The sequence below is a fragment of the Lepidochelys kempii genome, chromosome 5 (assembly GCF_965140265.1).
Source record: "Lepidochelys kempii isolate rLepKem1 chromosome 5, rLepKem1.hap2, whole genome shotgun sequence".
Classification (NCBI taxonomy): Eukaryota; Metazoa; Chordata; order Testudines; family Cheloniidae; genus Lepidochelys; species Lepidochelys kempii.
This window is the reverse complement of record NC_133260.1, coordinates 27,490,351-27,516,094: the sequence shown is the minus strand read 5'-3', so window position 1 is coordinate 27,516,094 and position 25,744 is coordinate 27,490,351. Positions and strand designations below refer to the sequence as shown.

At 41.9% G+C, this 25,744-nt stretch overlaps 1 protein-coding gene across 3 annotated transcripts in view; it reads right to left on the bottom strand.

Annotated features, from left to right (window-relative positions):
* Positions 1–25,744, bottom strand: part of EGFLAM (EGF like, fibronectin type III and laminin G domains) — a 136,527-nt gene that overhangs the window by 59,549 nt on the left and 51,234 nt on the right. For all 3 annotated transcript variants that reach the window (XM_073346166.1, XM_073346165.1, XM_073346167.1), the window contains exon 7: positions 13,027–13,193. In XM_073346166.1, the coding sequence (XP_073202267.1) occupies positions 13,027–13,193 (167 nt within the window). The remainder of the gene's footprint in view (positions 1–13,026; positions 13,194–25,744) is intronic.

Here is a 25,744-nt window from a genome sequence, read left to right as displayed (position 1 = left end):
CTCATACAAAGAGCAATCACTGGCTGGCTGTCCTCCTTCCCCACTCTATACTACTGGCAAAATATGTTTTATGAGACATAATGAGTTTCGGCAAAAGAATCAGTGTGCAACAGAAACTAAGGAAATAATAATACTCACAGCAGCAACATTGTAAGTGAAATCTGCATTATACCTGGGCATGGTTTGAATGAAATTGAGCATATGATTAGCCAGTATTCTCATCCGCTCACCCTGGATCTAGGCAATCTCAGTCCATTGGAATATATTTGCTTTTATGTCAGATCTGTAATTTCACTAGGGACAGCTTGCCTTTCTAAAAGAGGGACTTATTTAGTGTGTCTGTAGCTGTTTCAAGGTCAATCCAGTTCAGTCAATACTCCTCTCATTTGTTGATAGGTACTAAAACTGGGGAGAGTGGCGGAGAGAAACATGGAACAATGGTGCCAGTCATGACTTGGGATGTGATCAAAACTGTATTCAAAATATCTAACATATGTACTATACCTTTTCTAATTCAAAGGTCGCAGACTACATAAGAAATATTCATAAAAGGGCAGATCCTGCGACACTCCCTCCTTTCTCAAGCAAATTTCCACTGATTTTAATGGGAGTTTTGGCTGAGTAAGGATAGCAGAAGCTGACTTGGAATAAAATGAAAAGAAAGAAAGCAGACGCCTTCCTACTATCACACACAGGGAAAAGGTTAGAGCCTTCTTTGGCCTCCAGATACATACTCACTGGGCATGGTATTGACTCCATGCTAGTTTTGCACTAGTGTAACTCCACTGATCACAATGGAATTATTCCTGAGTGACACCAGTTTCAATGAGAACAGAGGGTCAGGGTCACTGACTTGGAAACAATGCCCAATTCTGAGGGCAGAGTGTGTATCTTTTTGGGGTTTGGATCAGAATGTTCCACGTCAATGTGAAGCACAAAAGAGATGAAGTATTTTACCTTGCCAATGCCTTTTAATGTATTGAGCAGACATAGCATGTAAAGCCTGGGAAGAAGAGCAAAGAAGATATGGCTTATTAGGGCTGTCAAAAAAAAAAAAAAGAAAAAATGTTGCTTCAAGGCCCTTCTTCTGGTTGGTTTTCTGTTTTACTTAATGAGAGAATGTGGAAGTTTGGCATTACGGGGGCAAGGGCATCTTAGGGGCCCCCGTACTTACCGGTCTCTCATTTGGCTAAGATTACCCTACCCCAACCCTCTAATGCTACTCATACAGGGCCAAATTCTTAGGAAAATCTCCTGCTGATCCATGGGATCCTGAAACAACTGCAGGATTTGACCCAAACTTGACAATGAACAGAAACTTGTTTTTCAAAACAACCAAACGTTGTAAGGAAAACTTTAAGTGGGTACTTGGTCCACATGGAAAGGAAAAGCTCAGCAGAAGGCCAGACAGTCACAGCCGGCACAAGTAACTTATTACTCTACCTGTTGATCTGTGCATGACTCAGGTAAAGCGGTGGTAAACACAAATACAAAGACTGGGAGGTATAGCCTTATCTTGCTGTGTCTAGATTTGCAGGGGTGAATTCTCACACATCAAGATGAGACCATCTTCTATCCCACTGAGTTTTCAGTTCACATCATGGATCATATGATATGACATGATACCCACATATGAGGCAACACAAATATAAAATAACCAGAAGACAAAGAAGTTAAGAGGAGTATTTTAAAGAGAAATCATGTGCTGGCTGATGTATTAGGAGCACGGCATAGCTCTAGCAAAGAGCTCGCCACATAATGGGTGGCAAATCAGGAATGATTAAACCAAGTGGTGCTTTGTGAATACCAAAACAATGACTACAGAGACTAAAAACATGTTCTATATTTCATTACATCAGTGCTCCGGTGTGCAAGGAGATGAAGCCCATCTAAGACCCTCTACCAGCCTTGTAATCCTGTCCCATAATTAATTGAAAAACCTGCAGGGGTCATTGACATAAAACAGCCTCTCTCCAAATAACCTGGGATTAAGTTATACCAAAGAAACCTTTTCAAAATAAATAGGAATCAGCACAAACAGTTATTGCCAATTTAGTAGCCATGGGCATATTGAGAATTATGTAGGAACTAGATTGCAAAGTGCTTCAAAGTAGTTTTGTTAAACGTAGGTGCCGCAAACTTATTCAATTCAGAGGATCACATAGTTCTAACATCAAAATATTTGGAAGGCAGCTTTATCTAATGATCAGGAAACTGAATTCTATTCCTGTCAATGATTCACTTAGAGAAAATCCTGGATCCCAACACTGGCTTACTTTTCCTATCTACATAATGTGGTCAATAATACTAATCCACCTTTGTAAAACACTGAGAGATCTTTGGGTAAAAGGTTCTGTACGAATGGAAAGTGTATTTATTACCTTTAAAATGAAACATTCATGTCACGGCTTGGGTCCTAACTACCTGAAAGATTGCCTCTTTCCCTGTGTATGAGCTCAGATGAGTTCAGACTAGACACTCCAGGTTTAAATATCTGGGCCACCCTTTTTCAAAAGGGGCAGCTGATTTTTGGTGTAACTCGTTTTGCAAGTAGCCAGCTTGAGATGGCTGGTCCCTGAAAAAGTGATGCACCCAGAATTAGTGGACACTTTTGAAATGTTTGCCCTAGAAGGCAGGTGGCAAAATATTTGCAGTGAAAAGCCCTGAGTGGAATGCACTTCCCCGGCTGGCATGATGAAACCCAAGACTGGTGACCTCCAGGCCATAGTGAAAATTCCATCTGTTTTCCTAGACTGCAGCATGGGGGCAAGGGCACAAGAGCGGCAGGTGAGGCTACATTGCTTATTTGATACTGTGGGAGAATTTATTATTTTTGTAATTGTTACATTTGATATTTGAAATATGTTGGTTTTGAAAAAGTGTATATGCACCCAGAGCCATCTCTAAAAAGTGTGTTTTAATATACTGGGAAAATAAATACAATGAAAAATATCTGAAGTATCTTTATATCTGACATTAAGGTAATATTTTTATGTATTTATTGTATTACTGTAGCAACTATGAGCCACAGTCATGGACCAGGATCCCCCTGTGCTAGGTGCTGTACAATCAGAACAAAGACACAAAAATATACCATACAATTAACTAAAACAAAATATTACATCATTTCTTTCCAATACCAAGATATAGTTAGGATTCAAGGAGAATCCATGGTTAACGTCTCCCTTTGTCCCCTCTCTGCACGTGGATAATTGTAACGTAAAACCAACCACACTTTATTATTGCATAATGAATAAGCTCTCTGCAGGTAATCAAGGCCAGATGTTCTATTTGCAATGATTCTGGGAGGTCTGTCACCTCAGGTGACGCTGTTATCAGCTCTTCAGAATACAATCTTCTCTTATTAAGCAATTCCAACAGTTTCCTGCATTGGCTGAAACACTGCCATTAAATGTAACTAATGTATTTGGTTTCAGAGTAACAGCCATGTTAGTCTGTATTTGAAAAAAGAAAAGGAGTACTTGTGGCACCTTAGAGACTAACCAATTTATTTGAGCATAAGCTTTCGTGAGCTACAGCTCACTTCATGTATTTGGAGTACAGACATTGCTAGGATGATATAAGCGTCTGATCCAATGCTCACTAATGTTGTCATAAATATAAAGGGAAGGGTAAACCCCTTTGAAATCCCTCCTGGCCAGGGGAAAGCTCCTTTCACCTGTAAAGGGTTAAGAAGCTAAAGGTAACCTTGCTGGCACCTGACCAAAATGACCAATGAGGAGACAAGATACTTTCAAAAGCTGGGAGGAGGGAGAGAAACAAAGGGTCTGTGTGTCTGTCTATATTCTGTCTTTGCCAGGGATAGACCAGGAATGGAGTCTTAGAACTTTTAGTAAGTAATCTAGCTAGGTACGTGTTAGATTATGATTTCTTTAAATGGCTGAGAAAAGAACTGTGCTGAATAGAATAACTATTTCTGTCTGTGTATCTTTTTTGTAACTTAAGGTTTTGCCTAGAGGGGTTCTCTATGTTTTGAATCTAATTACCCTGTAAGGTATCTACCATCCTGATTTTACAGGGGGGATTTCTTTATTTCTATTTACTTCTATTTTTATTAAAAGTCTTCTTGTAAGAAAACTGAATGCTTTTTCATTGTTCTCAGATCCAAGGGTTTGGGTCTGTGGTCACCTATGCAAATTGGTGAGGCTTTTTATCCAACATTTCCCAGGAAAGGGGGGTGCAAGTGTTGGGAGGTTTGTTCATTGTTCTTAAGATCCAAGGGTCTGGGTCTGTAGTCACCTAGGCAAATTGGTGAGGCTTTTTACCAAACCTTGTCCAGGAAGTGGGGTGCAAGGTTTTGGGAAGTATTCTGGGGGGAAAGACGTGTCCAAACAGCTCTTCCCCAGTAACCAGTATTAGTTTGGTGGTGGTAGCGGCCAATCCAAGGACAAAGGGTGGAATATTTTGTACCTTGGGGAAGTTTTGACCTAAGCTGGTAAAGATAAGCTTAGGAGGTTTTTCATGCAGGTCCCCACATCTGTACCCTAGAGTTCAGAGTGGGGGAGGAACCTTGACAAATGTCAATGAAAACTTTCCATTGATTCCAATGAACATTGGGTCAGCTTTGCTAAGGTGATTGTGCACTGTAACTCACAGACAGCCTAACACAGAGATACTATTGAATTCTGTGGGAGCTGGGGGGTGAGGGATGGAGGGGTAAAGAGTTCAACATCTGTCAAAAGCAGGCCCAGAAACACCTAAATGTCCAAGGCCTTATTTACTTCATGGTAAGTAGGCAGATGGTGTGACTCTCTCAGCAGGGTCCATGTCTTCCTCGGGGTTTGGAAAGTGCCTTACACAGTATAGGAAGTACTGAACTCTAAAAAATAAATAACAATCAGAGCAGCTTGTGACACAGTAGGAAAATGAGATAGAAGATCAGGGTGCTTCGTGAATGCATGGTATACATGCGGGAGTGGAGTGCTCCTTCTATGTTAGCCTCCAATAGAGCAGAAACACATATGTTCAAATGCATTTGGAGTAACGCTCAGGATCTGGCCCACCGCATGCATGCATGTCATTATATAATATAAACAGTTTATTTAATTTTATATTCGCAGACCAAAAAATATGATAAACTAGCATTAACGCTTAAAGTACCTGTTAGTATTTTACAGGTAAGAAGTATCATAAGAATATTGTAATTATCCCCAAAACAAACATTGCAAACCTAGGAAATACAAACTGAAGGCTAAAGTTAAAAGAAATCCAAATGTATTTGGAACTTAACCACCTGCATTTAACTGCAATAAAAAGTTGTCACATGGACAAATGCCATCTCATCAAGATATTTCAGGCTACATCTACACTAGCAACTGTACTTGAGCTTGGTTGTGCCACCATAATCCCGTATTGTCCACACTTAAACCCCAGAAGCATGTGTCTGAAGCGGAGTAGAGGGCGAGAAAGCTAGCATGTCTGAGGGATGTAGATAAGTACATGCTTCAGGCTGTGGCATGTCCCTGTACCCGTGCCAGTGTGCAGTGTGGAGGGGGGTAAAGGGCATGTACCAGGTCTTGAGTTTCAATAGTCCTCCACACCCCCATTCCCATAATGCACTGAGCCCTTTTCTGCCTGACCTTACCCAATCTAAAGAGATCACTCTTTTAATCCATACAGGTGAATACAGCTCCTGCTCCCAGAGCAGCCCCCTGGCACACCCACTACACCCAGATGCTAATCAGTGTGTAGTCAGAATACACTGTCCTCCACGAATTCACCCAGAACAGCAAGAACCTACACCAGTACCAGAAAATTTCAGAGTCTGGAGCAGGGGTCACTGAATGAACTCCAGCCCAGTGTCATGAAACACTTGAGGCTCCTGCACAACCATGATCTCATCAGTAGAGTTTCCAATCCCAAAGTGGTTTGTAGTGGACATATAGCTGTTTGGTGTTGACAGCTTCCACAGGGCTATAGTCACCTGCTTCTGCACCTGTATGACTTCCCTGAACTGAGAGTTCTGGCAATGCAGAGGTGTGGTGCAAGATCTTCATGCAGCTCAATGAAGGTCTATTTCCTCTTTCAGACGTTCTGAAGCCACTGCTGGTCATCCCAGGTTCCAAATCAATGTGATCCCATCACACTGTGCTGGTTCTTCTGCACCAGAAGAATGGTCCACCCCTGGGCAACACCAGCATTCACCATATCTGTGCCATAGGAGCTGAATGAGTTGTCATTCACCTTCAATGTCAGCCATCTTCGACATGTCACAAAGTTCTGCGCAAATTCCATCCGGCATCTCACTGATAGCCTTCTCCACTACATAAACATTTGTCTCACAATAAGGAGCAGGAGCAGAACCACAACCACATCATTATCCCATTGCTCCACGTCTTCTACCCAGTTTAGCTGGGGGGAGATATCATCACAAATTGGCACCTGCAAATGCGTGACGACTGGGGACAGTACCAAGAGCACACAGCAAAGCAGTTCCTAGAGTGTCTCTGTGTGATGCACAGAACCCTGGGATACCACCTCTGAAACAGTACAGCAGCAGTATGGACATGGGTGTACATAGGGTGACCAGACATCCCAATAAAATTGGGACTGTCCCGATTTTTAGGTCTTTGTCCTGTGTCCTGACTGATGCACGGTCGGGACGCCATTTGTCCCAATATTGCGGCTTTGGCCGCTCCAGCGTTTTGGTTTTTTTTTGCTTTGTCAACTCCGGCCGCTTTTTTTTTTTTTGCTTCCCCCATGTGTCCCGATATTTTCTTTGTTTCATCTGGTCACCCTAGGTGTAAATGTACCTGGGTCCAGCACAGCATATGTGGACATACAGCATGGTATGGGGAACAGGCATAAGCATGGAGTATGTGCACCAGTGTAGACAAAGCCCCAGGTATTGAGAAATTTTGAGTTGGTAGCCAGAAAGTGGTGAGAGGGTACCAAAGAAAATATTTACTGTAAGACCTACTATTCCCTGGGAGGGAGAGAGGAAGGGGAAGGGGGGAGGACGACACTACTATTTGCTCTTTGAAGTAATACCACTTCCGAGGATGCAAAACTTAAAAGAGAAAAGATGCTTCCATATCAGACATGCCAATTTGCTGGCAATGAAATAACCTTTGCAGTAACGCTGTCTTCTTCGGAGTTTAGGGTGGATAAAAATCAATTTTTTTTTCTGAAAAAAAAAATATGGGTTTTTAAATTTAAATCTGACTTTTTAATTTTGTTATTTAAATTATAGCTAGTTTTTCTTTTTAAAAATAAACCTGTTTAAAACAAAATCTGAATTTAATACAAAATATGTTAAGGCCTAAACTTATTATAATATCTTAAAACATTCAATTAGAAAATTTATATGCTGAATCCATCAGCCTCTATCAAAAACTTTGAGTTAAAGGTTGCTTTTCTATTTAAAGAAATAAACAGGGGGAAAATATGTAACTGGTCAAGCTTTATAAATATGGCACAATAGGTTAGGTACGGTATTAAGGGCTTGATCCTGTGGGGACCAAGGGGCTGTGTGACTAGGTGCAAGAGATTGGTAAAGTCATGACAGGCACTGGGACCCAGCCTCTGACTCCAGGAGACATCATCATGTATCTCATCACCACTGAACTCACCTGGGTGGTTTCATTCTCTTATTTTATAGCTTCTCCCTACCTAACCTCTGATTGGCTCAGTTTTCAAGTTATGATTATTTATGACACCAGCCACTTACTTTCCAGCTCATGGAAAAATACTGAAGTTTATGTATCTAAAATATTTAAGGTTGTGTTGTTTAATAAATATAAATTTCATTTGCGGTTTTGTTGTGTTTAATTAAATTCCAGTTACCATCCTAGTGCAGCTTGACACAAATCATGAGCAAAAAGTTAATTATCTAGTAAATAAGCAGTATATCATTCATCATTTTCTAACAAACTAAAAATGGACAATAAGAATCTGAAAATATTAAGCTATATCATTGTTTAAATAAATGTACATAGTGTGTCCTCCTAGATAGCAAAAAGATGTACCAAATCTAGTGTAAAGAGTCTATTTAGTTGTAAATCAACATGTTTTAATGGTTATATCAACCAATAAGAAATGCACCTTTGTTCAGAAAATAACTGAAGTACAAATGGAAAAGTTGATTAAAACTGGTTATTTAAATTGAGGCTTTCCACTTGGTGATTCAAATTGACTTGATTTAAATAAATCCATCCTAGTTTCTGCTAATATTTTATTTCTGCTAATATTTTATTTCAGCCGATTGGGTCCGGGTAACTGTGGCCAGATGTGAATTAGATAGAGGTGGGCATTTCACTACCTGTAGATCTCTACTGATTTCCAACAGAGCTTGCTGGAGAGTTTTGTTAGACTTCTGTGCATCTTCTGGCTATGTTAGACCTCTGTAATGAAATATTTTAAGTTCAGTTTATGTACATTGAGGGCTTCTGGTTTTTGGAGTTTATTAATTTCATTGGGGTGGGGGGTATTTTTAGCAATTTTTTAATTTTATGGAGGCTGTCCAAAAATCAGGAGTTTTTAGAGCTCTTTATATATGATTGTAATGTATATTATATACATGAAACATGACAGTATATACTGCTGTAATGAGAAATCTTTGTAATGTTTAATGTTGTGCTGATGCAAACACCAATATGTTAAAAGTGCATTAGGAAGCCTTTAGTGTGCGCCAGCAGGGTCTACACACAGACCAATTAATGTGAAATACATTAGTGCACTTTAGAAATGACACCTCCATAGTATGCATTACTGTTCTGTGTAGACATGCCCTTATACACAAGTGATTGTTTCCAGTGTTGTTCTGGTGTTTATTGGATAAATACCAACTTCTCTTTCTTTTTGTGGATGTTTTATTGTTTTTTATCAGTTAAAATGTAAAATTAGAAGGCTTATATATATCGTACCTGACTTTGTGACTGAGCGTTTGAGGGACTGGGTAGTGCTGACAGCTAACTCATTCACACCTTCCTGTTGTAGTTACGTGTACAGATTTCTAATGAAATAACGTTGTTTTCCCTACTCTTTCCAAATTAATGTCATGTCAGTCCCATTACTCAATTTCAACAGACTGGAATGTTATTCAGAAAGTGCAACATTCCCAAATTAGCATTCAGAGCTTGAGTATCTTCTGGGCAATGGCCCACAGTGGAAGATGAAGAAAACAGGTACAAGCTGTAGATGCAGTCATCACTAAGCAGGATTGGTACCCACTCATGTAGTGAAGGATTATTAGATGGTCTAAATGATATTATGCATATTAGTACATTGTCACTTTAAAACAGTTGATCTTCCTTCAGGGTACTTTAGCAAGATGCCCTGATCTCTGAATGTTTTCAGAAGTCAGCATTTACTGTACATAAGGATAACAACATGAGTTCAGACTCCTTCCTTTATGGCTTCGTGCTCCTGCCATGTTTAAATTCCTAATGGACAGAACTGGTTGAAAATGTTCAACATTTTTCCAGAAAAATTTTCATCAGCACTGTGGACAAATATAAATCATTCTGTAAGCTGGTCGAAAAACAGCAACAATTTTTCTACAAAAAGATTCCATTCAGGAAAACTGTAAGTTTCAAAAATTTCCATCAGCTCTAAGAGTGAACAATGTGCTTTTGTGTGTTGAATCTGAATAATATTGTAGTGGCTTCTTGCACAATGCATAAGATAACATGCCAGTTGTACTAATGCTAGTGTACTCTTGCTATAGGAGGCGGACAGTGCAGTATTTACACTTACTGGTAAATTTTCAAATTATTGCACCAGTAAGTAGGAGAGTTGTGCCTGAATCTACAGTGTGAACATATTTCCAGTATAAGAACACATTTATGTAATAATTTAAATCTCGGCTCTATTACCAAGTAAGATGACAGATTACAAAATTTACATGCATTTTGTAAAAAGATTTAAACGCTTGTTTTACACAAGTACAAATCAGAGGTCATGTCGCATCATATGTGCATGCACAACTGTTCTTAAAATTGGAAAAATGGCAGTGGGGGAGGGGTAAGAAACATCATGTGGCAGTGATGGGACAAGTTAGGATCCCAAGTACCAGTGCAACGTGATATCCTCTAGAACACGAGAAAACAGTAGTCAAGTAAGCATCAGAAGCAGGAAAAAAAAAAAAGAACTACATATTTTCAGTGTCTAAATTCTCTCCCTACACAACGTGGTCTGGGGTTAATTTATTGCTATATTCTTAGTCCACATTAAAAAGCCTACCTTTAACTTCCAGGACCAACTAAGGAGGGTTTTGAACTTGTCTGGTCCCTACTTTTGCATGACTGCAAAGACAAACAATTATTTAACTTGGGCACTTTAAATAAATCTAATGATTAATATCTCTATGAGTGTCTTGGACACTGTAAGTTAAGTTACTATTATTATTCTGAATAGCAGTAAACTGGGATGTATAGATATAGGAACATTGCACAAAATGGGCACACACAGCATTGGAGAACCCACTGATAAACCCTAGTGACAGTACAAGGGACGACAGATAATGACAGTAACAGAACACCACTGTTTGCCCATGCACTGGACATTGGAGCGGAGAGGCACTGGAGACATAGGAGAGATTTTCAATGGCACAAATGGCAGTTAAGTAGCCAACTCTCACTGACCTTCAAATGGAAATTGGTTGCCTATGAGCCATTTTTAATCTTTGAAAGTCTCACCCCAGCAGACTCTAGGAGGATGTTACCATCGTTGGCCATCGGTACAGAGAACGAATGGAGGGTTTCACATATACTGGCTTTGTCAGCAGCTTTTTCAGCCTGTGTGGGCCAGGGGCACTGGAGCAATATAGTGGGGGTGCTGAACACCACTGAACAAAACTGTAAACACTGTATATGATGGAAGCCATGCATTTAGTTGTTATTATTACTTCAAGACAGGGTGTGCAGCACCCCTAGTTCCACACACCCCACCCCCCATGGGGAATTGTAGTGGTGCACAGTGATCAACATCCTCACTCTGCAGGGGTCCTGGAATTGGCCAGTGCATCTCCCAAAATGACCAGCACTGGCCAGACAAGGGATATGGCTGCAGTGGCCAAGGGAACTTTAGACAGAGGGGCTCCTATGGGATCTTGTCTGCATTTGAAAGGTGCTCTCCCCTAACAGAACTCCCAAACATTGCCTGCCCTCCCCTAGTGGTGAACAGCCCCTCATGCATAGCTGCTCCGACCAGTGCAAAGGGGATGCAATTTTCACCACCTGTGGCAATCAGGATGAAGTAAGCTCAGACAGTGCAATGTGCTACCAGTTTAAAATTTCAGTTTTTCAGATCCCTCCAAACATCCCTGGCACAATAACTCCACAGAAGCCACTGGAGTTGCACCAGGGATTAATTTGACCCAACTATGTATCCCCAGCCTTTCTGATACAAACAATTTCATACAGAACCATTGCTCTAGCTCTCTACAAGAAAGGCAACTTCCAGTTTTCAGACTTGTAAAGGAAAATAGCCTCTACTAGGTTTGCCAATTAAACTGTTAGCTGAGTACTGCATTAATAAGCCCAGTAGGAAGTCAATCCTATCCTTATTAGCAGAGCTAAACACTTTATCTTTTCTTACAAAAGAATGCAGACATTCATGTTGAAAGATAAACAGGAAATAGATGAGCACACACCTGGGTCTGAAGCGGAGGAAGCTTACCTTTCGGGATCTAAGAATCAGGGATCCCATGGAGCATACTATACTTTAGAGGTTTCCATGAACATTCAGTTCAGAAGTTGAACTTAAAGTATAGCAGCCTCAGAAAATAAACACTGCACAAACAGTTCAAGGGATCCAATTTACCAGCAAGAAAAAGACCAAGGAGTGAAAAGCAAAACTAACAGTGAAATGAGATGATTAATGACAAAATGAAAGGACTCACAAGTAAGGATATAAACCTAAGGGGCTTGAAAATCAATCCTCAGTGGGTTAAAAATATAGTCTGTAAGACCCACACCAACCTCTAAAGCTGAGGTCTACATTTACACAGCATACAATTGTTTGCTGCTATTGTGCCTCACCAAATACAAGCCTGACCTAAAAACACAACTATATCCCCCAATATCATTTGGCCTTTTGTAATGTATTTAATTACAGACAATTTTCATTCCCATGCATGTGCGAGAGCCTGTGGCAGAGGCAAGGGCTGAGCAGTGAGCACCCCCCGGCACATTGGAAAGTCGGCGCCTGTAGCTCCAGCCCCGGAGTCGGTGCCTATTGAAGGAGCCGCATAGTAACTTCTGAAGAGCTGCATGGGGCTCCGGAGCCACAGGTTGGCCACCCCTGCTCTATAGGTCTAATAACAAGCTGTTTAAAGGTATTTTAAACTTGATTCTTCTTGGAAGTTCCCAGCCCTCCCTTATGACTGTGAAGACTGTAGGTGCTTAAAGGCAGCTGGATGTATGGGGTTATTAAAATCCCCCCTCAAAAAACCCACAAACAAACAACATTATACGAAGACCGGGTTGTGGGTGATTATTTAAATGGTGTTTGAATGCAGTTCTGCCTAAAATATAACCTTCTCCATGCAGTTTCCAATCAAAAGGGTATATTTACATGTTCATACTAATAGTCCTGTATCTGTGCTTAAAAGTGCAAGATCCTCAGTCCTTCTCACATAGCAGTATAGATTTGCTTTGGTCTTTTTGAGTTGTTTGAATTATGTATGCAATATACACAATTCAATTTTAAAGAACTGCAAAAAAGGTGAGCAATAAACTTGTCTGTCTTAATTCTCCCTGTGACATTCGCTTATCAATTCTGTATGAAGTTGACACAAAAGTCAGTAAGTAGTGATCCAAAAATATCTGGCAATGACCTCTGGAGCCTGGAAACAGTATGAGACTGCTTTTGCCTATAACCTCACAGAATCTTACCAGTGGCTCAACTTTCACAGAATTCTGCAAACCTCAAAAGGAAGCACATGTGGTGTCAGGTTCAGGGTGCTTGTGTGCTTTGGTGTTCAATGAGAGTTCCTTACAACTCTGATCCTTTAAAAACTTCACTTTTAGGGTAGCCTTAATTAAGAAAAGGTATGCTACTCACTGAATGTTCGGATAATGTCACTTGGACTGCTGGATAAACTGGATCCATACGAATTCGCTGCTCTGATTGCAAACTGGTACTTGGTGTTTGGAATAAGTCCTTTTAGAACCATGGATTCCATCTGGATCTGCTCTTTTATTACTGTCCAATTGCTGTCAAGGTCTGGCCTAGGATTAAAAACAAGATAATAAATAAGTAAAGTTAGCTGTACATGTTAATTGCCTTTAAACTGTCCAGAAGTATACAAAATAATGAGGTACAAAAAAGGCACAGGAAGGAAGTACAAAGGGCAGGGGAAGTGGGCCAGGCAGAGCTGGGGTCTATAGAGAGTCAGGGCCATTCGAGACCTCTCTCCTCCTTGCCCCAGGAGCCGAGAGCTCTATTTTACTGTTGGGCTGAGGCTGTAGTGTCTGTAAAGATGGTGGGAAGGAATCATAGGACTAGAAGGAACCTCAAGAGGTCATCTAGTCCAGTCCCCTGCACTCGTGACAGGACTAAGTATTATCTACAGTGGACCATCCCTGACAGGTGTTTGTCTAACCTGCTCTTAAAAATCTCCAAAGATGGAGATTCCACAACCTCCCTAGACAATTTATTCCAGTGCTTAAGTACACTGACAGGAGGTTTTTCCTAATGTCCAACTTAAGCTGCAATTTAAGCTAATTGCTTCTTGTCCTATCCTCAGAGGTTAAGGAGAACAATTTTTCTCCCTCCTTGTAACAGCCTTTTACGTACTTACCATGTCCCCCCTCAGTCTTCTCTTCTCCAGACTAAACAAACCCATTTTTTTCATTCTCCCCTTATAGGTCATGTTTTCTAGACCTTTAATCATTTTTGCTGCTCTTCTCTGGACTGTCTCCAGTTTGTCCACATCTTTCCTGAAATGTGGCACCCAGAACTGGATAAAATCCTCCAGTTGAGGCCTAATCAGCGTGGAGTAGAGCGGAAGAATTACTTCTCATGTCTTCTTACAACACCCCTGCTAATACATCCCAGAATTAGGTTTGCTTTTTACAACAGTGTTATACAGTTGACTCCTACTTAGCTTGTGATCCACCATGACCCCCAGATCCCTTTGACAGCCAGATCCCTTTACTGTAAATAACCACTGTAAATAAAATGGCACACAATGCTTTACCAGAAAGTCTTCAAGCTGTTTGTGGGGCTAGAAAGTACGTAGAAGCGAGTCCGCACACCACAGTGGAAAAGCATTTACTCATGAAAGTTGCTCTATTAAAGCCAATGAGGCTACTCATGTGAAGTAATGCTACTCAGCATAAGTAAGGGTGGTAGAATTGGAAACATAGTGTATGCGGAAATTTTTTTTCTAATTTTTCATAATTATTATAAGATCATTTAGAAGCCTGTTTCTCAATTCAAGTGTGCTATATATTTCCCCCCTTCTTTTTCTAGCCTTTTGTATGGATTTTGTGAGCACAATTTTCAAATGTGGATATCTTAATAGGACATTTAAATGCTACATTTGAATCTACAGAATGGCACATCAGGCAAGATTCTGACCTGTTTAGTAAAATTTTGCAACTTGATGTCAATGGAGTTACTCCCGACTCACACTGGTGTAACCAAGATCAGAATCTAAATTGAAAATGATTGTTTTGCTTTATGATTAAGTGTCCATTAACAAATCTCCATTGGAAAACTGGGGGTCAAATTCTTCTCTCAGATACATCAGTGTAAATCTGGAGTAATAATGGTGGGAAAGAAGAATCTGTTCTAGGTATGTCGATTCAGTAACAAGTAATACAATTCCCATCACTGCTCCGAGGAGATGCCTAGTTAAATCTTGAATCATACTTAAGGCTGCGATTCTTCCACGGAGGTCACAGAAATCATGGATTACGTGACTTTCTGCAACCTCCGTGACTTCTGCTGTGGCAGGTGCAGCTGACGTGAGAGCTGCACGAGAAGCTGGCCCCAGGGCCAGCTTCTCAGGCGCCCCCTGGGCAGCTGCACCTGCCACTGCTGGAGCAACCTGGGGTCAGCTGCTCCAGGAGTCCCCGGGGCCAGCCACACCGGCTGCTGCTCAAGAGGCCCCAGACAGTTGGTTCCAGGGACTGTATGAGCAGCAGCCCCAAAAGTAGAGATTTAGTGAGGGGAGTTTTTGGTAAAAGTCATGGACAGGTCACAAGCTAAATTCCCTCTAATCTGCACTGCTGCACAGCTACCTGTTAAGCCCCACACAGGGGCTCAGGGCTGCAGCAGGAGAGATGCCTCTTCCCCAGCACGGATCCTGCCATGGCAGGGAGAGGCGCCTCTCCCCGCTGGCCCCAGCACAGACCTGACCTGGACTTGCTGTGGCCGGGGGAGAGGCGCCCCTCCCCCAGGCCCAACTCAGCCCCACATGGACCTGCCCCGGACTTGCCGTGTCCAGGGGAGAGGTGCCTCCCCCCAACCCCGGTGCTGCTGCGGGGAGAGAGAGCTGCAGGGAGTCCTCTCTCCCCGCCGTAGCCCCTGGGCAGCCTGCACTCCAAACCCCTCATCCTTGGCCCTACCCCAGAGCCTGCACCCCCAGCCAGAACCCTCACCCACCCACACCCCAACCCTCTGCCTCTCATCCCCAGCCCCACCCCAGAACCCTCACCCCCGCCACACACCCCAATCCTCTGCCCCAGCCCTGAGCCCCCCCCACATTCCAAACCCCTCGGCCCTACCCCCACCACATGAGATTTATTATGTGCACCGATATGGAGGTGATGTGTCACACATCACCTCCATATTGGTGCACGTAACAAAATTCATTCTGCACATGCGTGGGAAAAATTAGAGGGAACACTGGTCACAGGCCATGAATTTTTATTTATTGCCCGTGACCTGTCCATGACTTTTACCAAAAATACCCGTGACTAAATCTTAGCCTTAATCATACTGAAAGCAGAAAGCCAAATCCTGCTTGCCTTATTCGTATGAACAGACCAGCTGAAATTAGGGGATCATTCACATGAGAATACGGCCCAAACAAAAGTTCCAGAGAAACTAGATGTATTAACGTAATGAATTTTTTTGGAAGGGAAGCATGCATTGCATCTGCCTGTTCTGTAATTGACCTTAGGGGAGCTAGTCTGATATTTTGACACAGTCCCCACTCTTCATAAGAGTTAACTTGTACCACCAAAGAGAAAACATAATGGAAGGAAGTAAACAAATGTAAAAACCCAGAAATTTAAACATGAAGCCAGCTCAAAGAAACTCAGATTAAAGTAGCTGAAAATAAAAGAGGGAAAGAAATGACCTTCAAAATAAAATTATCCTGGTGTCCTTTACTAAGATGTCCTTCTGATATTTATTGCAGGAAATAACCTCCAAGTGCTTCCTGAATCTACTATTGTTTACAGAAGACTAGTTGCAAATATCTCCAGCAGTCTTCTAATGAAAATTATAGCACAAAACAGGTATTTTGCATTTCTTGTTTATTTGCAGCTGCAGGGAACAGAAAGTTACCATATGTTTTATTAGTCAATACAAGATTTATTGAATCATCCAGGCTTTTATGTCTTTTGTGCTAGTAGGGTGGGTGCATTAATAAAACAAGAGTTTGCAACTATTACCTGCATCCTGCTTAGGGCATAACCCAAGAGCTGGCAATGTGAATATTTGATTGTCTCACTGGGTGCCGCAAGAAGAAATCAGTTAAAAAAAAATTAAAAAATAAACCCTTCACAGAAATGCACAAGACGTGATGATTCAGCTAAAAATATTGCTTTAAATCCATCTCAATAGCAAATTTATCGTGTTAGACAGGGAAGCCAAAAGAAATTTCCTCTAAGCAAGAAGCAGGGGGAAGCCTTGGAAACTATAACCAGTTCCCCACTCTACTTTCCATGCCTGGGCCAAATGACCAAAATGAAAACATGCAACATTTTCCAAATTAAAGATTGCTGATGCCTTTTCTTTATATATACTTCTCAATAGCAATCTCAGTTTTCCAGTACAAATCTCGTTGGATCTAATAATAATACAAATAATTCCTGCCAATTAAAAATAGCCTTGTGGATATAATATAATGGATACAGCTACCATATGCACCAGAATGGGAATATACACATCTAAAAGGAGAAACCATGTGGAGACATAGCTTCCTGAGAGTGGATTGCAGAGATATGTTCAGTCTCCAAAGATCCTAGGCTACTGTTGACTTTTTCTAATTTTCTTTTGCAGGCCTTTCTTCTAGGGAAACAATAACAGAGGAAGAGTATTCAAACCACTAAATGCATGCAGTTAAAAACAGAGAGATTTATCACTTGACCTTTACTTTCCAGCCTGTCCTCTGTATTAACAAATCAGTATAACATGATAAAATGGCAAACAGATGGATAGAGAAACATTTGTGATAAACTCAGCTCACTATGTTCAGTGAGCCAACTTCAATGTTTTCTTGTTCTTTGGGGTTTAGAAATGTCCTGCATAAAAGTTCAGTTTATGTCAACTTTTACATCAGTAAGGCTCACTGAGAGAGTAATCAGTTCTACACAGTGATGAGCTGCCAAAAGATGAAGAACCGGTTCCTTCACTCGCTCCGGGTCTTCGGCGGCACTGAAGGACCCACCGTCGAAGTTCCACCGAAGACCCAGAGCACCGCCGGATGAGTAAAAATTGCCTAAAGTTAACCATGGGCTTAAGTGTTTTCTTGTTAAAGCATTCAAAAGCATTTCTAGTTGCCTCACAGCACACTGTCTGGTTCCTTGTGTTCTTTAACAACCGGTTCTAACCCGGCTTCAAAATTTAACAACCGGTTCGCGTGAACTGGTGCGAACCGGCTCCAGCTCACCACTGGTTCTACAATCACTTCATACAGCTATTTTTCCTTTCTCTTGACACACTGGGAATAACCCTTTGTGCTACAATACTGTGTATAAATCTGACCCTCATCAGAGAGCTCAATACAATATATCTCTCTAAGAGGAAACCAGAAGACTTAGAGCGCCATTTTCTGCTCTTAAGTTACAGCAGTGCATCTTCAAAGCAGTGTATGGAGAAGCATGGTGTAACTGAGTGCAGGATTTGGCCAACATTAAGCAGAAAGTCAAACAGAGATGTTTTAAAATATAATAAGCCACATGGTCCAAATCATTGGGATTGGGCAGATTTCACTAAGAGCTGAATTTTGTCCTGTGTGTGTCTAGAACATTTGTGTTGCTACTTCATAACATAATCTAATGTTTGATTGAATTTTTAAAAAGAAACCTTTGAACTGTAAAGAACTACAAATTCATAAGCACTTGAAATTTCTTTTTAAATGAGCTGGGAATAATTTAGTAAAATAAAACATCTGCTAATAATCCAAATTTTATAGTTCTCAGCCCTTTAAAGCCATGTTTTTACTTAGCCCAAGTAACAAGCTCAGACCTGCAAAATATTAGTTGTAATGCTCCTATACACAGTAAATAAACAAAAATTATAGGGAATTCATATTTGCCACGAAAAAATACTCTACATATGAGGTAACTCATTATGGGGCATTATTATTGTTATTTACATCCTGCTTTTTCATTCTATTGCGATTGTGCCTCAGAACCACAATCAGGGCCCCACTGTACTATGACAGCATTTCCCAAACTTTTGAAAGTTGAGCCCCCTTCAGGAAAATGAAACCAATCATGCCCTCAAATGACATGTTGTTATAGGCCTACCGTTCTTACTTTATAGATCTTCCACAGCCCTATCTTTCCCTGGTGCGCACACACACACACACACACACACACACACACAAATGTTTTCCAAAGATGTCATTCTTCATAATATACTTCTTCTCTTTTCCTGTATGGTCTGAGCAGTGACATAGTTAACAATATTGACATTAAAAGTATCATCTCTGGGCACTTGAGTTAGCACTCACTGAAATGAATGGGGCAGTTCACATGTCAGAGATATTGTTTCAGGCTCTCTGCAAACTCAAGCAGTCAGCGCTGCATTGCTTACACTCAGGTTATGGTGTGAAAGTCTTCATTACCACAGAGCTGAGGAAAACAGACCAGAATTCCTCTCCCACAGGAAATTATAATATTTCAACATTCGTTTTCATCCTGTATCAGGATGAAAAGTTGAAATCATGGAAATTTTCAATTTGGAAGTACCAAAACATTTTGTTTAGACATTTCTATTTGAAATAAACGTTTAGTTTGGTTTGTTGAACCAAACTGAAACATTTAGCTTTGAGTTCATTCAACATTGGACTGCATTCACCTATGGTGTGATGGTGCCTCATAGGAGTTGTAGATCAGATACCTCTTGTACCCTATGGACTGGGCTCCCTGGTCAGACATCTCCCATGATGCACCCCAGTCATGTGATTCCCATGTTGTAGCACATGACTCAGTAAAAGGAAACCACAGGGAATCATGAGAGATGTAATCCAGCCAAGGAGCCTGGACCAGAAGAAAGAATGGAGGCATGAAGAATCTGAACTACAACATCCATGAGGCACTGCATCATGAAATATTTTGGTTCAGTTTAACTGAAATATTTCAATTTGGGTTGAACTGACCTGAAATAAAATATTTTGTTTTGATTTTCCCAACAGAATTTTTTTTTTGTCAAAAATCAAAATATTACTGTGTAAAATTTCAATTGTGTGGAAAGTGTATTTCCCATTAAAAACACATGAAATATTTTCAGGGGGGAAATTTCAGACCAGTTGTACTTCACTGTACATAACAGCTAGAATTGCTTTTTTTTAAAAAAAAAAAAAGGAAGTGGAGACTCTGGAGAGCAACTGAGAAATCTGTCCATGCCTCCCCATCCAACTACTCTTTCGTGGCATGCAATACTTTATGAAACACTGTACAAACAATACAAACACAGTTCTTGTCCCAAGGACCCCTCAGTGGAAATTCTATTCTATCTTCTGTGACCACAGAGGGCTCTCTGTGTGTCTGGACTATGCAGATTCACCAGCCATTTGACCCCACAATGTGGGGATGCACCAGGCACAAGTCCTGGCTACATGCAGCCTGGACAGAGGATTTTCCCATGGAGATTCTCACTGTGAATTCCCATTGCTTGGACTGCTCACCAGGGAAAGGATTTACACCGATATGGAGTATGGGCGATTTCTCCTTGAGTTGAGTTTTAAATGTGAGCGATGCTTTCTGTCATGAATTTAGAATAAGCTCTATCATATGCACTTTTTTTTTCTTTGCTGTAAATTATGTTCTCTTTGCATCCATGGTTACAGTGAAGAATAGATAGCTGTTGAGGGATACAGTTTACCATATTATGTCCACTGAAATAATCTGGGCTGTTGAGTGACAATTCATTACTGCAATGGAATTACAGAAACGAGGAGTTCCATTTGAAGGGAATGGAACACCAAAAGAGGTTCATTTTGGTCCCAATCCTCTTCTCAGCACCCTCCTCTGGGTGCTATGGAAATTAGGGTTACCATATTTGAACATTCAAAAAAGAGGACTCTCCCCGCCCCTTCCGCACCCCCATTCCAACCCCTTCCTCAAAGCCCCCGCCCTAACTCTGTCCCCTTCCTGCCCCATTGGACCCCATCCCCAAATCCCCGCCCCCGGCCCTGCCTCCTCCCCTGAGCGCACCACGTTCCCCCTCTTCCCCGCTCCCTCCCAGCTGCGCGAAACAGCTGATTCATGCCGCAAGTGCTGGGAGCCGGGGGGAAAATCAGGCGCTCTCTCGAGTGATCAACATTCACTTTCTTTCTCGAATGATCAACATTCACTCTTTTTCTTGAATGATCAACTCTTCTTTGGGGAAAAATAATAATGGCAAAATCCCGGACGTTTTTAGATATTTAAAAATTCCTCCCAGATGGCGATTTAAGAACCAAAAAGCCGGACATGTCCAGGAAAATACGGACGTATGGTAACCCTAATGGAAATGCACAGGGGGCAGTGGGAAGGGAGCTACCCACCAGACCAGAGCCTTTTCGCAGCTGTTGCTGTAGCCTCTAGTTTCCTGCACCATGCAGCTTTCCTTCTCCCTTCTGCAGGTGTCTGAGGAGAAAACAGGGGAAAGGCCCAGCTATTGACACTCCAGACAGACCCTTACCCTCTGCTGCCAGCTGACATACCGTACAGCTCAGCTCCTGACCAAGCAACAGGTGTATGCCTACTGCATACGCCCTCCCTCAACTCCTGTTCCTACTTTGAACAGCAGAATCATCCTGGTTCACTGTCGATGGCTCCTCCATTGCCACCAACCACAGGAAAAGGGGCCAGGTTTTCCCTATATCTGGAGATTCATATTAACAAGTGTCCTCTGCATCAATACTTCCAAAAAGACTGAATGAAAGTAGATGACTCTTTAGCTGCTCACTTATTAAGTGATGTATGCAGCTGAAATAGGGTTTTCTGAGTACTGAAGATGTTAGCCAAAAATGTGTACTCTGATTAACTAGTTCCTCTAAAGTTGGAAGTTCAGTTATGCACCCAATGGACTAGAGTCTTTGAATATTTCAGGGAAAGTGCCTGATTTCAGAAAATTCAGTGGAGCTGAGAAGTGCGTGTGTTAGTTACAGGCAAGTCCTTTACAAAAACCCAGCATATCTGAAGCCCAATATTTTACCTCACACAGACATGCTACTTCTCAAAATACTCCTCAGCTTGAAAATTTAAAATAATTATTCCTGCAGGCATCCAAGAAAGAAGCCACTCACCTGTTTAGGCCTACCAACTGTTTGATTACATATTCCTTAAGGACCGTACTGCTAACAGTAAGTAGATAGGTATTTTACAAGTTAGCTCTAAATCAGACTCAGATATGCTCAAGCAATTAATTTATTGACAGGTTTCAGAGGAACAGCCGTGTTAGTCTGTATTCGCAAAAAGAAAAGGAGTACTTGTGGCACCTTAGAGACTAACCAATTTATTTGAGCATGAGCTTTCGTGAGCTACAGCTCACTTCATCAGATGTTTACCGTGGAAACTGCAGCAGACTTTATATACACACAGAAATCATGAAACAATACCTCCTCCCACCCCACTGTCCTGCTGGTAATAGCTTATCTAAAGTGATCAACAGGTGGGCCATTTCCAGCACAAATCCAGGTTTTCTCACCCTCCACCCCCCCACACAAATTCACTCTCCTGCTGGTGCTAGCCCATCCAAAGTGACAACTCTTTACATAATCAAGTCGGGCTATTTCCTGCATAGATCAAGGTTTTCTCACATCCCCCCCACCCCCATACACACACAAACTCACTCTCCTGCTGGTAATAGCTCATCTAAACTGACCATTCTCCAGGTTTAAATCCAAGTTAAACCAGAACATCTGGGGGGGAGGGGTAGGAAAAAACAAGAGGAAACAGGCTACCTTGCATAATGACTTAGCCACTCCCAGTCTCTATTTAAGCCTAAATTAATAGTATCCAATTTGCAAATGAATTCCAATTCAGCAGTTTCTCGCTGGAGTCTGGATTTGAAGTTTTTTTGTTTTAAGATAGCGACCTTCATGTCTGTGATTGCGTGACCAGAGAGATTGAAGTGTTCTCCGACTGGTTTATGAATGTTATAATTATATATAATTATTATATAATTATAATAACATTCCACACAAAGATGGACTACAAGCCGTCAAGAACACTATCCCCGATAATGTCACGGCTAACCTGGTGGCTGAACTTTGTGACTTTGTCCTTACCCATAACTATTTCACATTTGGGGACAATGTATACCTTCAGATCAGCGGCACTGCTATGGGTACCCGCATGGCCCCACAGTATGCCAACATTTTTATGGCTGATTTAGAACAACGCTTCCTCAGCTCTCGTCCCCTAAAGCCCCTACTCTACTTGCGCTATATTGATGACATCTTCATCATCTGGACCCATGGAAAAGAAGCCCTTGAGGAATTCCACCATGATTTCAACAATTTCCATCCCACCACCAACCTCAGCCTGGTCCAGTCCACACAAGAGATCCACTTCCTGGACACTACAGTGCTAATAAACAATGGCCACATAAACACCACCCTATACCGTAAACCTACTGACCGCTATTCCTACCTGCATGCCTCCAGCTTTCACCCTGACCACACCACACGATCCATCGTCTACAGCCAAGCTCTGCGATACAACCGCATTTGCTCCAACCCCTCAGACAGAGACAAACACCTACAAGATCTCTGTCAAGCTTTCTTACAACTACAATACCCACCTGCAGAAGTAAAGAAACAGATTGATAGAGCCAGAAGAGTTCCCAGAAGTTACCTACTACAGGACAGGCCTAACAAAGAAAATAACAGAACGCCACTAGCCGTCACCTTCAGCCCCCAACTAAAACCCCTCCAACGCATTATTAAGGATCTACAACCTATCCTAAAGGATGACCCAACACTCTCACAAGTCTTGGGAGACAGGCCAGTCCTTGCCTACAGACAGCCCCGCAACCTGAAGCAAATACTCACCAACAACCACATACCACACAACAGAACCACTAACCCAGGAACTTATCCTTGCAACAAAGCCCGTTGCCAATTGTGCCCACATATCTATTCAGGGGACACCATCACAGGGCCTAATAACATCAGCCACACTATCAGAGGCTCGTTCACCTGCACATCCACCAATGTGATCTATGCCATCATGTGCCAGCAATGCCCCTCTGCCATGTACATTGGTCAAACTGGACAGTCTCTACGTAAAAGAATAAATGGACACAAATCAGATGTCAAGAATTATAACATTCATAAACCAGTCGGAGAACACTTCAATCTCTCTGGTCACGCAATCACAGACATGAAGGTCGCTATCTTAAAACAAAAAAACTTCAAATCCAGACTCCAGCGAGAAACTGCTGAATTGGAATTCATTTGCAAATTGGATACTATTAATTTAGGCTTAAATAGAGACTGGGAGTGGCTAAGTCATTATGCAAGGTAGCCTGTTTCCTCTTGTTTTTTCCTACCCCCCCCCCAGATGTTCTGGTTTAACTTGGATTTAAACCTGGAGAATGGTCAGTTTAGATGAGCTATTACCAGCAGGAGAGTGAGTTTGTGTGTGTATGGGGGTGGGGGGGATGTGAGAAAACCTTGATCTATGCAGGAAATAGCCCGACTTGATTATGTAAAGAGTTGTCACTTTGGATGGGCTAGCACCAGCAGGAGAGTGAATTTGTGTGGGGGGGTGGAGGGTGAGAAAACCTGGATTTGTGCTGGAAATGGCCCACCTGTTGATCACTTTAGATAAGCTATTACCAGCAGGACAGTGGGGTGGGAGGAGGTATTGTTTCATGATTTCTGTGTGTATATAAAGTCTGCTGCAGTTTCCACGGTAAACATCTGATGAAGTGAGCTGTAGCTCACGAAAGCTCATGCTCAAATAAATTGGTTAGTCTCTAAGGTGCCACAATTAATTTATTGTATTTCCATGAGATTTTAAACCCAAAATTGCCACCTGGATGGAATGAAGACAGTATGGTTTCCTGTCTGTGGCAGACTCCCCCCATGTTGCTTTTCTAGGATACGGGGAAGAAACTTAGCCCTGGGGGAGTGAAATGATTTAAACAATTTCATCATTTCTGCAGGCTGCTTTTACCAGCACTAGAGATTCACAGTCCAAGAAAACCAGAGACATGTATAGAGAAGTACAGCTACTGATTCTGCAAAAACAAAGTATCGGATTGGAAGAGTATTTATTTAAGACAAGGGGGGGTTGATTCAGAATACACTTTTTTTTTTACACTGGTATAATCCTATTCGACTTCACTGGTATTACTCCTGATTGATACCAGTGTAATTTAGCCTTAAAACCGTATGCAGCAAAAGAAAATGCAGGTGAAGTGAAAAGTCTATCTCAAATTGCTATTTAAGGCTTAAGGTTCACTGAACTTTCTCCAAACAAACATACTGAAGCATCCAAATATAAGAGGGTATAATCCCCAGAATGACCAAATACATTGTGAGTTTTATTTTAAAACCTCTGACTAAACAATATTATCAAAACAATGTGCTGTTAGCAAATTCTTTCCCAAAGTCTGGAAACAACTACACACTGAATTTCAATTACTCACATCTCTTGATCTATAGAAGAGAATGCAAGTATGTACTCTGCAGCTAAGTAAATTTATTCAAGAATGCATTTTCAACGTGTCAAATGGGGAATGGGATACCTGGCTTGTACTTTCGCTAATGGGCCATAGGTATTATGAAGAGATGCTGTGACGGGATGCACTTGCTCTACAGTGGATGGGGAAGAGTTAACCCTACATTGTAGGCTAAGGAAGCAATACCCCTTCAGCTCTACTGGGCATGCTCCAGTTGGGGGCGGGACCACTGGAGAGGAAGGACACAAGTTGTAGGCTCCAGCCCCAGTTGCTGGGGACAGTGCAGATGGGGAACCCAGAGACAGCAGAGATGCCCAGACCGTAGCAGTGGGAACCACGGTAGGAAGCAGCCCAGGAGAATTAGACAGTGGTCCAGTTAGTGACCTGGAACTTTGAGTCAGCGTATTTCGGTCGGACCCCCCGCTGATTTAGTGGCACATGCTCTGGCCACTACCAGGGCTCTGACTGGGGCCCGGTGGAGAGGGAGGGCCTGGGCCTCCTTACCCAGCTGCCACCACCCCACTTTTTGTATGAAGAGGCCCCCCTTCCCCGACAGAGGCCACTTGGCCACTAGGCCTTACTGCCTCACAGATGGGGCAAACATAATGACTTTGGCCACTAGACCTTAATGCTCTGTTGACTGGGGTGAATCTATTGACTTTGGCCACTAGGCCTTACTGACATGCTAACAGGGGCA